Genomic DNA, 15,542 nt, shown 5'->3' with positions numbered 1-15,542 from the left:
CTCTCCAAATCCAAAAGTTTCTGAATTTATTAGAACTGTATAGTAGTAAAACAGTAGTAGCCTTTTTTACATTTCCATTTCAGTCACATTGCCATTAGAGGCAGTGGAAGTTTAGGCAAAGATGTGGGACCCATGTCTGTGTTATAAAATCATCTCCTAGCAGTTTCACTGAAATGGCATAAAATAGTTTCCGTTTTTCAAATTTGTATGAAACTGAAAGTAATTTCCTTCTAGAGAAAAATCTTCTAATCCTCTTTAGAAGGATTAAAATGTAAAAATTTCTAGCAATACAAAGCAGATCTGTAGGTGGATTTTATACCTGTCTTTTCAGTCTTGAAGTTGATAAATGAATCATTACCTGTTTCGTATTATTGATCAAGTCTGTATTCTTTGAGGCATTCAGTGCAAAATATTCCCTCAGCAAGTGAAGACTTAAGGCTGACTAATCTTACTTATGTTAACCTGTGCAAGTAAGGTATAATTCCTGCATCTGAAGATGCTGGCCAAGCAGTCACCTAGTAAAAAGCATCTAAATTGTATAGGCAAAGGAAATAATAATAATACCCCCTTTTTGGTATCTGCCTTTATGCAAAGGGCTCTAGTTCAGCCGCCATTTACCTGTGTGTCTTGTTACCAAGAGAAGTCCAACTGCAATCAACAGAATGACTCCAGAAAGCTAAGCAAGTATAATCAAAGCATGCAGGAACAGAATTCAGGAAAGATGAGTTAATTGGAAATCTGAGGAACACAGCTGGGAAGCTGTGCACTGAGTTCCTGAGATAAGGGCCCATATTTTTAATTACCTAGGTGGGAAAGAACAAAGTTAAATTATTTTTAGGAAGTACTAAGAACATATGTCTGATGTGCTATGTAATAAAAAATACAGAGATGTCAGTATTTGCTAATTATTCTTGCACAATTATCAGAAAAAATTCCTACCTCTATTAATCATTAACTGAGCTTTAAGCTTCCTCCCATTTTGAGGACAATTAATAAAAGTAAAAAGTAAACTTTGGTAATTGCTGTTATATAGTAAATCAAGCTTTTGTCAACAATTACCTGGGTGAATATGAACGTTTTCATGAACACCAGAAATATGCAGATTTGCCACATCATTTCAATGAGTCCCTCGCAAGCAACTTACAATTTGTCCAACCTGCATGTTCTGAGTAAATCAGTCATTATCTAATTGTCCTTGTTACTAAGCCTAATTGTCCTTGAAAGTATTATAAGCTGTTATATTTTCATACAAATGAACTGCTCAGGAAGAATCTGTGAAATGCCTTAGGCACAGGTTTTATTCTACGTCAGAGACTTTCCACAGACATGCTTTCAAGGCTTTGTCTACAGCAATTGTGTAGCTGTCAAAAGGAAAATACCATTCCTGAGCTGTTTTCACTTCTCTCTTCCAGTATTTCATGTTTTTGTTTTGTGGGCATTCGAAGTATGTAAAATGACAGTGCTTATGTTTGTCTAGAAAAGACAAGAACTAACTGCAATTCCCAAAGCAACAGCAGCTGGTGGTTGCAGAAGCTACTCTGAGTATAAAATGTTTTCCAGACACAGGGCTGGTTTAGAAACCATTTCATCCGCCAAAAGCCACACAATGTATTCTCTTCAAATAACACATATACCTGCAATTTAGAGCACAGTGCACCAATATAATATTAAGACGTATAAAATATGGTTTAGGATCCATTGTATCTCATCAGCCATACTAAGGAAGAGGGGCTAATGCTGGAAATATGCTTGTTTCCAAGTTAGAAAAGACAGTATTTCAGTACAATTCCTGAAAGCATACAGATTTTCTGATTCTCCTAAATGGAATAAAGACTGAGGCAGGAATGCTTTCAACATAACTTTATTTTTTTATTTTTCTTGTTTTACTTAATTTTTATATCCTATTCTCCTCTACTGAAGATGCTCCTATGCCATTGTCCTCGCTAATGCTGCACTCATATTGTTTGCTTCAGTGAAGCCAATGAGTCCATCAGCATCACCAAGGGTTGCAGTTAAGCATGTCTGTGGACGGTTCCTGTTGCTGTAATAGGAAATGTGCCATGAGTACCCCACTGCTCTGTCCCCTGTTGTGAATGTACTGCCTCCCTGTCACAGTTCCTGTGGGAACTGGACCTCTGGAGACCACCAGGTCCATCCCAACCCACTCATAGCAGGGACAACCTGCATGGGGCTTCCCAGGGAAAACCATTCTCAAAAGCAACCTGCAGGGTACCAGTCATGCCTTCCCTGCACTCCTTCAGCTGTGCCTGGTGACTGTCCCCATGGGCAGCGGGAAGCCATGTCCCACACAGGTTTTATCTGTAGAAGTACGTTCGGTCCACTCCTATGAGACTGGTATATTGGCATGTTTTCCCAGCCCATGGATTTTCTCAGCTGGTGACTCAGGGGAGAGAACACATTAATGATGATTCAGCGTATAAGTTTGGGGTTTTTGTGGGTGTTTCTGCAATGATGTATCACCACCTCGGGGACAGTGTATCCTCTTGGGGCAGAAGCCCTGCTGCTGCATCCCTGTCATGGTACCCACCACCACAAGGCACACGGTCCAGTAAGAAGAGGAGCAAATAACCTCCAAGGAGGCTGCTCCCCAGTGACCACAGGACACATGTCTGTGGTGGTAAGCCCTATGCCAGTCCAAGGCTGTGGCCAAACCCAAACATACTTCATAGTCAGGCTGGCAAGATGCTGGAACAAGGGCTGTGACTGTGCTCCAGAACCCAGCAGGGGCCATCCTTGAGGTCTCCTTGCCCAAGAGCGCACATGTCCCACCCAAGATGTGGGTGGCCGGGCACAGATAGCTGTGCACGCTCAGCCCTCGCTCTGGTACCGTGCAGGCAGGGGACATCAGAGCAGCTGCTAGCCATTGGGCAAGATTGACTGTGCTTTGGGAGATGGAGCACATAGCAAGTTGACAGCAATGTTGACAACTTATTTTTCCTTACAGAACAATGACATTACTTGTGTTTTTGAGGACTAGAAATCATATGCATAAAACATATTTCAGTTAAAGGGGTACCGCCAACCGACAAAAAAAACCAACCTTGCTATTACCTATGTGTTACAAGCTTACTTGTAACCAGAACTAATAGTCTTTTTCCTCTATTTTTCTCTGGTTTGTTTGCCTGACCATTTGACAGTAATGCAGTGTTTCCTTTGAATATCCAGGTTATTCAATAATTTTCCCCTTCTGTTTTGTGTGAGCCTTTCATATTACAATGAAGAAATTAGTGTCACCAGGAAAATGTGAATGTGCTGGTGAAAATATGGGCCAGGGATTTAGGATGTAACTTATTTTTACACAAGGTGTGCGATTGAAGTTGTATGTTTAGTTTTTATATTAAATACTTAATCACAGCATAAAATTCTGCGACTTGTTTTTAAGTAACCTAGCTTTGAAGCTCAGGATGAAAAAGTGTGTTGCTTTAATGATAACTTTGTAGGTTCTCATCAAAACGAAAGTTTGATCTCATTATCCCATTGTTCTCCTTTTCTTTTTTTCTCCAAGCTGCCTGTCTCGTCCTGGGTTGTATGATTTTTCCTGATGGCTGGGATTCAGATGAGGTAAAACGGATGTGTGGTGAAAAGACAGACAAGTACACGCTGGGGGCTTGTTCAGTCCGCTGGGCATATATCCTGGCGATTATTGGAATCTTGGATGCCCTGATCCTCTCATTTCTGGCATTTGTGCTTGGCAACAGACAAGACAGCTTGCTAGCAGAGGAGCTCAAGTTGGAAAACAAAGGTAGGACTGCTTTAGAAACACTATTATTGGGTGGCCTTGAGGGCAATTGCTTAAAAACAATGCTCTGTTTCATTTTATTTTATACTTAAAAGTTGGCATGCTGGCTTACTTCCTAAATTGCTGGGAAAGAAGAAATGCAAGGGGAAGAGGAATGCTTTTCAGCTTCCAAAATCGAAGAAAGCTCAAGTTGCCATAATTGCTGCGTTATGCATTACTTAACAGTTTTTAGAGTTGTAGATGGGATGGTTTTGTGTTACCCACTTGTACATTATTTCATTAGTATTTAAGTTTCACTATCTCCATCTTTTTCTGTACTCCATGGAAGATTTGTTCATTTGGTTCCTTTAAGGCTTTACATTGTAATATGAATGGCTGTAACATGGCATTCCACTCTATGTGTTAGCACAGCAGACAGTGAGGAGGGAGTGTTGGCTTGGGAAACTGGTGATGAGCTGTGTAATGGGACCACCTATACAGCGAGGCACTGGTGGACTAAGGATCAGAGCCAGGAATGAAGAAGAATCCTCGTTCTTGATTGTGTTGCTTTGAGCTCATTAGTCAGCTCACAGGAATTGAGGATGCTGTAGTAACTGAATATTCATGCAGTGGGTTGGGTATAAAACACGTTTCTGGATTAAGAACATGAAACTGGCTCAGTGCAGTAGTTTGTCACGTAGTTGCAAGAGGAGAGATGTGTGCAAGCCTGGCTGATATCTGCAGCCCCTTCCCCTTGTACATCCCCAGCATCCACAGCTGTGTATCTGACGTGACAGACACCACAGAGGGCACGTCCCTGCCTTGTCTTTTTAATGGGCCTGTTGTCCCTAGATCTGTTTAATCCCTTCTGAACCTGCTGACACTGTCAACCTCTACAGCACCACATGGCAGGGAGTTCCTGTTGCTCACTATTGACTGCTACAGAAGTACTTTCTTTTATCTGTTTCACATTGATCCCCTACTATTTCCACTGAGTGTCCCTTAGTGTAGGATTCTGCATTAAGCTTATCCACCACCTTTGTAATTTTATAGGTTGCTTCTAATAATAGCAAAGATATTAGGAGCCCTTCATCACTGGATTGGAAATCAAAAGCTGCTTGGCAGTCTGTATTGTACAAAAATAGCTGGTCTCAGTCCTGCTCCAGGACCATTATCCATATATCTGAAAGCACCAGCCCACTGGACCCAGCTTGCTGAATTGCAGACAGTCAGCACACTCAGCCCAAAGATAAATGGACTTGAAGACTGAACTTCACATGCAATTCCAGACCTTGTTAGAGCCTACTAATGTTATACCTTAAGGAAAGTGTATGTTCTTGCAAATGCCTGTATACTTCCGTTCTGCAGGGAAACTGAGGGCATCAGTTTCAAGAACTGTCTCTGTGGCCCTTTTCTGAAAGGGTGCTATTCATCTGCATTTGAAAATTAAAACACTTCTCAAAATAGCATTCACAGCTATGCCATAAGTGCTTTTGGCACCAGCACTGTGTCTGATTTCTCTATACCATACAGGGCCCATGAACCCTACAACTACTTCTATGAAAGAACCTCATCTGTTTTGGTGCCTTATGAGTAAAAAACAGCTTCTGGAGGCTCATCACCTCTCACGTCACTGGCACAGGCTCCTGCCAGAACATTTGGTCCTCAGCATGTCGGACAAAATCATTTGCTCATTTTCCTTGGATTAGGCACAGAAATGTATCACACTACCGGCTTCAAAGCAAATCAGAACCCAACAAAAAGGGACCCACCACACTTTGTCCTTCACAGTCAAGCCTAGTGTCCACCACTTCTAAATCTGCCTTTCAAGAGAAAAGAAAAAAGGCATCTTGTCTTCTAAAAAGGAAATCCTTTTGCCCGTCATCACAAAAAGTTTCTGCTAAGTAGTAACAGGGCAAGTCTAAATCACCCTGCAGCCCCCTGGCATTTCCCTACCTGCATGTGTTGCCCCTGGGCACAGCCCCAGCCCCAGGTGAGTCCCAGGAGAACACCGTGGGGACATGGGTAGACACCAAGCCCCCTCCATCAGTGGTGAGGACATGGAAGGTACCAGTACCAGCAGAGTATCAGCTCTCCGCTTTGCTGACCGGAGATCAGTCCTTCTTCTGGCCTTTTGGACACCAAGAAAGCTTGCCTGCATCCTAGTGAGCAAATGTCCTGCTGAACCAACAAAGCACAAGCTCTTAATTCCCTCCAGTGGTCTCTGATCTCTCTACAATGCTGGCTGCAGCTTGCTGTCCCCCGTGCTGTGTTCATGGAGCAGGATTTGGGCCATGGTCCCCACAGAGCAAGGAAGGGTTTCTGCCAAAAAGGTTGTACTCTGAAGCTGGCACTGGGATGTGTAGGTAGTACTTATACATTTTTGCAGCTAGAAGTCATTTGACTCTGGATGCTGCTCACAGTGTTTAGGAGGCAGATTTAGGGTTCGTATGGACAAGTTTGTGATTTTGTAATCCTGGCAGTCATTGTCTACATGCTCCAGGTGACCAGTTTGGGGCACTGATCTGTGGTTAGAGAGGGTATTGATTACTTACAACATAATAATGAAGAGGCTGGTAGAAAATTAGGACCAACACTTGTCCTTGAGTTGGCTCCAAACAACCTCCCGTCTGTACCACTAGCACTACCCCTTGGCCCATTTTGGGTTAGGAGATATGGAGAAACGCTCACCAGCATTAGTCCACATCCAAAGTATCCATGCATCTCTTGATGCTGCATCCATCATCATGGTCAGGATGTCAAAGTATTGAAATATGCAAATATCACTAGCATGTCTGTCATGTAGACAAGAAGGTAAGACTAAGGATATAAGCAATCCCACCCTCAGCCTTCCAAGCTACTCTTACAATGTGAAGACAAAGCCCTCATAACAAGTATATTTAACACACCCTATCCCTTTTTCCCCGTCCTCACCTACATGAAGAATGCCTCCAGGCTTGTGCAGGACACCACTTCTGGATTAGCAGGTATAGATGATGAGCATCCTCAAGGAGGAGTCCCCGAGCTGCTGCTGTCTTCCAGGGGCCAAAGATGTGGCCAAATAGTCAGGGGTCTCCGTTGGGTGGGAGTTCAGGGTATCCTTCCCCCTGGTGATGTCGATGTCCTCTGGTCATAGGCCTGGACATCCTATAGCCTGTAATAAGCAAGGTGTCACCTTAAAGGACAGTCATGGCTCCGTCATGCCTTTTCTGGAGAATGCACCTGGGAAGGAAGCTGTTGTACAGTGTTGTACTGTACCAAGAGGAACCTCTGCTTGCCCTGTCAGCTCTTCTCTGCTGTTCGGCCTTTGCCCCACGCACATAGATATTGTTATATGGTAGCTCAGCAGAGGGGAAGAGACAGTAAATTAAGTGTAACCGTCAAAACAGTGTTCATTTATGTGGAAAAACGTTCGAGAACAAAAAATTTTTCGGCAATGATCAGACAGCTGGGCAGCTAGTTTCTTAATCAGGTAATAGTTCTATCTGGAGGCTTCATTGCAGATCAGGTCCTGCAGGCTTGTTAATCAGAGGCTGCAGTGGCTGTACAAGTACCTGGCACCACAATTGTTTCTGAGAATTGGTGACAAGGAAACAGTTAAAAGTATATGGAACACAACAAGATAGTAAAAAGGTGAGAATATGACAGAAAAAGAGCAAGCTGTACTTCTCTGTAGACTTAACATGATGAATTACCCACCTACACTATGCTTTTGATGACTTCAGTTCTGAATATTTACATAGGTTAATGAATGCTCATAAGTAAGGAATTTGAGTGTTAAAATTATTCATGGGAGAAGAAGGCTGTATTTTTGCCATACAAGAAAGTTTTCTTTTTCACTGTATGATAAAAATAGTGCTTATTCATTTTGTATTTGCTTAGGTATGAGAGTAACCTACCATGCAGGTATCATATCTGAGAAATATGACTCAAGTTTAGCAGACTTTCTCCAGGTTATACTCTATTTAATGCAGTTTCCTAATCATGCAAATTTTTACAAAACAATCCATACCTTTTTCATTTAAAAAAACTGCCTTTTGAAGAAAAAAAGGTATTTCTAAAAAGATTTTCACATTATGTGTATGCCATTAGCAAAAGGAGGGGAGAGAACAATATTACATGGTTTTCTTTAATTCATAGGAACTAACAGTAATGACTTAAAGGCCTGTACGTTATTAAACTAATGGCATGCAGGGTGATAACAAAAATGGTCCGAATTCATGTTAGCTTTAAGCTTCTTCAACACCATTTTGAGCTAGCCATCAACAACAGACATAAACCTTGATGTGTTCTGTAATGACATAATTTAACATTTTGGACTGTAATGTCTTAATGACATACAATTAAAGCTCTAGCCAAAGGAATAAGAGACCAAATGAGAATTTTCCAAAAGACATACAGAGGGCAAGGCAATTCCTTTTATGGTAGAAAGTGGTAATTTGGTCTGCATTATGAGCGATAAATACAAGAGCATTCAGAAGAAACTATCCTGTTAAACAATATCAGTCAGAGCAGGTGGATGATGCCCTGTGTAGACAGCTGTGGCTTTTCTGATGGATAGAACAGCTTCACAAGGTGTTTATGTGTGATGTTTGACTCATCTTTGGGGCCCATATGGTCACAGATAAGCAATTTGCACTGTAGATTTCCTGGAGTTACAAGCCTAGGGCTGAAATAGATAAAAGGACCAGGGAACTAGACAGGAGATTTGAAGGATTCATCTATCTTGCAGTGATTGCAACTCACATGGACTCAAGCTACACCACATCACTGCCAGCAGCCATATTGCAGAGAGCTCAGAGCTCAGTGCAGGATGCCCAACCCAGGCCTTGTCAGTTGGTTGACACTTACATCCTTATTATAATCCATGCCAGTGCTGTCAGGGCCTGATGCAGGTTATTGAAGGCTGGCTCCATACATCTGCTGAGGCTGCAGTCACTGCAGAATAAACACACTTAAAGACAGAAGCTAAGGGGAAGTTGTTTCCTGGTGACAAAACAGTTTTCTGTAAAAGACCAAAAAATAGTCTTGCACAGATATTTGCACCCCTTTGGCTAGAGAATCACCTTCTGTAAACAGGAACAGTCCACCCACAAGATTGCTGCTGCAACATAGAACCATCTGCAGAAGCCCTAGTACCTGAAGCTGAGTGACAGGAGGCTAGCGATGCACTTGTCCCATCGAGGGACTACATGACAGACTGCACATCAGCTGTCTTTCTCCAAAATGAAAATAGCTCAGGTCACAATGCATGTGCACACTGCTGTGAAATTGCAAAGCCCTGCTTATCAGCATGTAGTTCTCATGGCATATACTCACAAACATTCAGGCTAACTTGTTCAAAATTGTATTAATAAACATATGAATGTCAATAACCTGATTTAATTTTTCATATATAGCTGAAATGCATAAAAGAATTGCCAACAGCTCCAGTAATAATAAAGAGTACAGATCCAGTTAGAACACCACATATGCTCCCTGTATACCCATGTTCTTTATCCAATAAAATTACATAGTCCTTTTTTTATAACGTTGTGTAGCCCCCGACTCCTCCCGATACAGAAGAAGTCAGTGCACAGACCTTTTCTTTTCCATTAGCCTGTACTTTACAAAAATAAAAATACTTGCAGAAAATAAAATGCAGGATTTCTGTTACTCGCTTCCCTTTTTCACACTGGTATTTCTCTTCATGTCTGCTAGTCTCTTCCTTTCTGAAGAGTTCAAGAGTGATCCAGTTCAGCCTCTTGCTGCTTTGGTGTGTGGCTCCATGTTCAAAGCATTTAAGGTGACTTTGAACTCAGAACCAACTTGGCCACTTTAATTTCCATTTGAGAAGGCAAATGTGGAAGAAACTCATCGGGGAGTGGTCTGTGATGGATTGCTATAGACAGCCCACCACATGCACTTGCCAGGCTGCAGCTGGCCACAGGAAGCTGGAATTACGTTAAAAGGTTTATGCTCTTGCCTCAAAGGAGAAGTATTTAGGTGCCCTGTTTTTGAAAGGCAAAATCAGGCTCTTCTTTGAAGCCCACAGCCATAGGTTCCAGGTTGGGAATTCTTGGCCCTCATTTCTATCTTCAAAACATGATTCTCTGGCATGTCAGACAAGAACAAAGCCTTGTCACAGCTGTGAAGAGCTCACATGTTCTCTTTCAGCCACTGACAAGTGGCTCATCTATCATAGCATCACTGCAATTAGCTCCATTTGTTAATTTCTCAGTTTAATTACAACCTATTTTCCTTCAGGTATCACGTCCACAATGAGCTACAAGGAGCTCTGAGTATAAGAATAGTAAGCAAGTAGTACAAGGCATATTTCATCTGGAAACCTGCAACCAGAAGCCAGTCTAACAGATTTTTTTAAGTAAAGCTTTTTTTCCCCAAAATGTCCTGCTTTAGATAATGGTGACCACTTGCCTGTGATTTCAACTATATAAATAGCATTTTTACAAGAGAAACTATAAAGATAAACATGAAGATTTCATTGTGGTGGCATCAGAGGAAACTTCATCTCTCCAGGATAAAGATTCTCATAGCACTGCTACAGGATCTGTGCCCAAGGTACGAACTTCTATACAAGGATTGTATGAACATTCATTGGATCCAAATCCACGTCTTTCCTTAGCAGTGCCTTTGTGTCATTCACTCTTACCTGTTGTGTATTGAATACTGTCACACAAAGCAGAACAGCTCCAGCCTGGGGATTTTTGGGCCCCCTCCTCCACAGCAGTCTACACTATTTTGTGTAGGACACTGTTGTTGGAGATTGGAGATGAAAGTCTGAAACCCCCAGACTAAGGCAAGAAGAAAATCAAAGAATTTTTGAGGTTGTAGTAGAAACTGAGGGGAAGAAACTGGGAGTGAGAGCAGAAGTTAAGGTTCTTCAATGCAGACTTAAGAGACTCTTCCAGGTCGTTTGATTCCTGACTTTGTTGATAAGCTATGCTGCTGTTCTAGCAATGGAAGGTGAATTAGAAAAGCTAAATAGTGGTGGAATTATTAAAGTCTGTATTTAAGAGACTAAGCCTTGATAAAAGTATTTTATCAGGGAACGACTTTACCAGTGTGCTAAATGATGATACTCTTAAGGGGAGACAAATGAGGCATCCAAACTAAGAGTTGAAAGCTGATTAAAATACCTTATTAAATAAAGGTCAATCTCACCATAGTGCTGATTGATTTATCAGCTGATCCAACGGTTCCTTTCCAGCTCCACTTTCTATAATGAGAAAGTAAAATTAGTCCTAAACATATGCATTAATTACTTAACTGAAGAAGTTAGAGACCATGAATAGAGTCCTAGTTCCCCGCTGATTAAGGAAGGAAAAACATAGAATCGTAGAATGGTTAGAGTTGGAAGGGACATTGAAGACCATCTGGTTCCAACCCCCCTGCTGTGGACAGGGACAGAACATGGTGAACTGCTTTCTGTCTCATAGAAAGATGCATCCACTTGCTGTTACACTTTGTAAGGAGGATCATACAATAGCTCAGTTTACAGAAATTGTAATTCCATTTAATGAGCTCATGATATGAGGGACCAAGTATGGGAACTTAAGGGTATGCTGGTAGGAAAAAGCCAAGCATCCTCAAAAAAAAGAATAAAGCTTCTTAAATGGTATAGGGAACTCAGTGCATTGTATGGGCTCTATGCTCAGCTGGAAAGTTCTGTAGGGCAGCAAGGCACAGTGGTGTTGAGCATTACAAAGTGGGGTGACATGATGCATGGGGATGGACGATGAAGCCATTAGAAAGTGCTGTCACAAGCTAAAACAAATCACCAGGCTGGCCAAGACAAGTCCATACAAAGCCTGGACAGATCTGGAGATCTGTGTTGTTAACTTAAAATGAAGCCTATGACGTGTTACAAGCAATGCCATATTTACTGAGCTAAAGAGTGACAAGTCTGACTGTGCCATCACTAGTAGTTACATTAGAAAGGATATTTTGAAGCTTTGACAAAAATTCAGAAATATTTCACAATACATAGATATATAACAGGGAAGTAGCTGGCATGTATTTAATTCTGGGTAGGGCTAGTCACACACAAAGATTATCATACCCCACCATCCACGCATCCTTCCCTACTGAGAGAAACCACATTTTTAGGAGGAACAGCAGAGAATGGGAGGGCTCATGACTCAGCTGTTCTTGCATTAATGTTTTGGGGTGAAGCGTAGACTAAAAAATCAAGACAGGTTTGTGCCAAGAATCTGGACTGTGACTGAAAACAGCTGATCTATGAGGACTTTGCTGCTGTTCAGTCCAGTCTGCCATTTCAGGGACATGCCCAGGCTATGCATATGTTCACACCAGCCCTAATGTCCTGTCCTCTCACACAGAGGAAGCCTGTAGAACTGAGCTGTAATTGTTCCTTCTTGAAGAAAGTTCCAGAAATTTTCTTAGAAATCTTTTTCATTATTGAAAAAGTCATTAGTGTCATTATTTCATTTCTACTGTGAATTTGTTTGGACCCTTTTTCAGCAGTTTCATAATGCCAGGCTCATTTTCTGTCTGCAAACAAAACATTTTTGTCATTCTCCTGAATGACAAACTTGGTGCTCTCCAGTTCCCACTGACCTCTGCCTGGATGCCTGAGAAGCCTGGTCCTGGGACAGGCCCAGATGAGGTCACCCATGTATATTAGTTTCGTGGCTCTGAGGTGACCCTACCGGGGCCAAGTTTACTACAGCTGAAAGTTAGAGTTCTGCTTTTGGCTGCCAAGATCTTTGTTGAGTTTGGTATGTTTGTACAGTTCTACTTGATACAATACCAGAAAACAGCAGTAGTGGAAGAGGAAATAGAAACATGATCTTCATGAGCAATATTGCACTCGAGATTGCTGTAGGTGTGGACTAACTTCATTTGCTAGAAAGGAACACAATACATAATTGAAATTATAATCCAAAGACATTCTATCAAGATTTTGCATATCTCTGTATCTATTTGGAGTATTTTTTTTCTTAATATATTTTTAAATAAAATAGGTGAATTGGCTTGTAGCACATGGTCCTTGTTATTATGTTGTCTTTCAGGCATTCATCATGCAAGCACTCCAGCTGTCAGAAATATTTTTATGCACCTACTTCAAGTGCATTTAGCATGAAATGTACTCTAAAGACATGGCAAAACTGAAAACAGATTTTTAGTTTTAATCCTGTTTGACTAAATGCATTTACAACACCACAGCACATTTGATTTTACAAGCTGCCTTCCCTTAGTTTCGTAAATGTAAAACTTTTCAGGATCATAATGAGCTGGCATGAGGATGTCATTGCACGAGTCATTCATCTCAAAATGTTCTTTCATCTCAAAGCACTTGCACCCTTCTAGGTGGCAGCATTTGACACAAGACAGACCATTGCTCAGGTTCGTTTAGGCTATTTCCCTCAGTTCCTACCTTCTGATGTTCTCAGCTGATTCTCTCCTAATCACTAAGTATATTGTTCCTGTCTAGTACATGCCAAAAAACTCACTGCTCTTTGTATAACTCAGTGTCTGTTAAGAGGCTGAAAAGATCAGCATGATCATTTTAACTGCTCTCCAAGATCACACAGGCTGAAGAATGGCCTGAATCCCCTCCAGTTTATCAGCACCACGTAAACTGTGGAACCAGAGCTGGACACTGTTCTGGGAGTAGTTCTAACTCCGTGGTACCGAGAGATGTTAAAGCCCCTCAACAGTGTTTCCTTATCGGCAGCTGAGGTGGCCATAGCCCTTCTGGATACCAGCACCTCTCCAGCTCATGTTCAGCTGACTTTCCACATGCCCTCTGTCAGTGCATGGCTGTGTTTCTTGCTCCTTGACGTATCCTTTTGCATCAGGCTATGCGTATAGAATCAGCCATTTGCTAGCACACACAAAGACTTCTTCATCACAGCAGTTGAGATAAAGAGAAAATGGGCATTGCCACTGGCTCCCAGCAGTCTGGAGAAAATCTGGATGTTTTAGGTCTATCTCCTTCTTCTTCACTGGAAGGAGATAAAAGATATGAAGAAGGAAACCAGAAGCCACGTTCTTTCTTTTCTACGTGTGCACTGAGTTCAGACACAAAAGCATCCCAACATACGCTCTGTTGTTTGAACTAACAGTGTTGGGGCACTTTATGCCTCCCTGTGACTGTCTTTGCTTTCCATCCTCCCTCTTCCAAGGGTTCCATAACCTCTCACTGCACATGGACAGTTCAGTCAGTCAAGATAAATCTTTACAATATTAATGCTCCCCATTGTCTGGTACAGCTGAAGACCCTGAATGCCCACTGTAGTGTCTAATAGGTGGACAGAAATTTGAAAATACTGAGAAAATCCACCAGCTTTGCTATCAGCAATGAGTGTAAAGGTAGATAATTTCTTGCTTCCTGAACACAGAAGCAATAGTTTATCTGTACTTTTTACATTTCTACCATAATAATACATGTTAATGATAAGTGCATATTGGATAAGAATTGAGAAAAATAGCAGTGGTATGTAAATGCCTGCCAAAATGGATACATCTGGAATATGTGCAATAGTTCAGTTATTTAATGGTTACTTTTAAAAAAGCACATTCAAAAACCAAATTAGATTGGCATAGCTGAAATGGACTCATTTTATAAAAAATGTTTGCTAGTGTTCTTATTTTTCTTAAGTAGATTATTGAACCAAAATCTTCAAAGCTCTTCCACTGGGCATGTTGGACGTGATTATAGTGGTGAGGGTTTTTTTCATCCTGTGAAATCAGTAAGAATTTTAGAGGGTGGGTGTAAATTTAATCCATTAGAGCAATTCATACACTTTTAAAATGGTCATGAATAATCCTTGAGCACAGAGCTTCAAACAGTATTTTTCAGGTAGTTTAATGTTTGATACGTATAAAACACTTTCACGTTTCCTTTGAAAAACACACTGACACTAACACTCTGACAATAACAACTGGCTGACCCCTTGCAAATAAAACTCTGATAAAACAATAAAGATCAGACATCGTATATCCCACAGAGACAAATACTGGTCTACTAGAGAAAGTGGAAGTGTACTAGAAATCATTCAGTGTGTTTCAAATATTAAGGAGAAGAAAACATTGACAGAGGGTTGATTGGAAATTCAGTACAGAAGCCATGCTGGCAAAGTATAAAAGTGCCATACGTAGGAGAACAGCCACAAAACACAGCACTTGCACCCTTAATGGAAATGCTGGATTTGGCAACATGGAAAGAAGTAGTGCCAAATGGTTAAAGCAGCAACTTCTCTTGGGAAAATAAAAATTTGTATCGCCATTAAGGCTGCATTTCTATGCCCTTTTAGAACTAGCCTGCAGCATCTAATTGTTGAATTTAAAAGGATGGCTGAAAGCATTCACTGGCACATGGCTTCAGCATTTCCAAGAAGAGGCAGCTTTCTAAAGAGCAAAACTGCCCTCCATTGTTCTGCTTCAGTTTTATAAGTATTCTCCCTGCTGCTCTGTAGATGTTAATTCTTATCCCATACAGGCAAAGATGACATGTTATTAAGTACAATAAATCTGCCCATATAACCACCAGCCCAACTATTTTCCTGAAGAAGACTGACAAGCTTATCTTAAATAAATCCCTAAAAGGGCTCTGTGAAATGATTAGAAGTTGTATGTTTAAAATGATGCCAGAAGATCAGCAGGTTTATACACTGATCAATCATTTATACACTAGTGAGCATCTGGCATCTGAGGCTGTGTCTGCTCATCTATCAAGCAGTTCTCACAAAGGTTAGAGATAGTAAGGTTGTACTCAAGCACAAATATAGGTATAAAAATGTTCTCAAAATGTTAAGTACTGAGGATTACAGCATGA

The 15,542-nt window shown here is 41.2% G+C and overlaps 1 protein-coding gene across 3 annotated transcripts in view; it reads left to right on the top strand.

The window, feature by feature from the left end:
- LHFPL3 (lipoma HMGIC fusion partner-like 3) overlaps positions 1-15,542 on the top strand; it is a 249,776-nt gene that overhangs the window by 166,680 nt on the left and 67,554 nt on the right. For all 3 annotated transcript variants that reach the window (XM_014963168.1, XM_014963170.1, XM_014963169.1), the window contains exon 2: positions 3,527-3,763. In XM_014963168.1, the coding sequence (XP_014818654.1) occupies positions 3,527-3,763 (237 nt within the window). The remainder of the gene's footprint in view (positions 1-3,526; positions 3,764-15,542) is intronic.

This window comes from Calidris pugnax, unplaced genomic scaffold (genome assembly GCF_001431845.1).
Source record: "Calidris pugnax isolate Ruff unplaced genomic scaffold, ASM143184v1 scaffold44, whole genome shotgun sequence".
NCBI classification, from domain to species: Eukaryota; Metazoa; Chordata; class Aves; order Charadriiformes; family Scolopacidae; genus Calidris; species Calidris pugnax.
The sequence above is the reverse complement of the archived record's forward strand: the minus strand, read 5'-3'. Positions and strand labels throughout refer to the sequence as shown.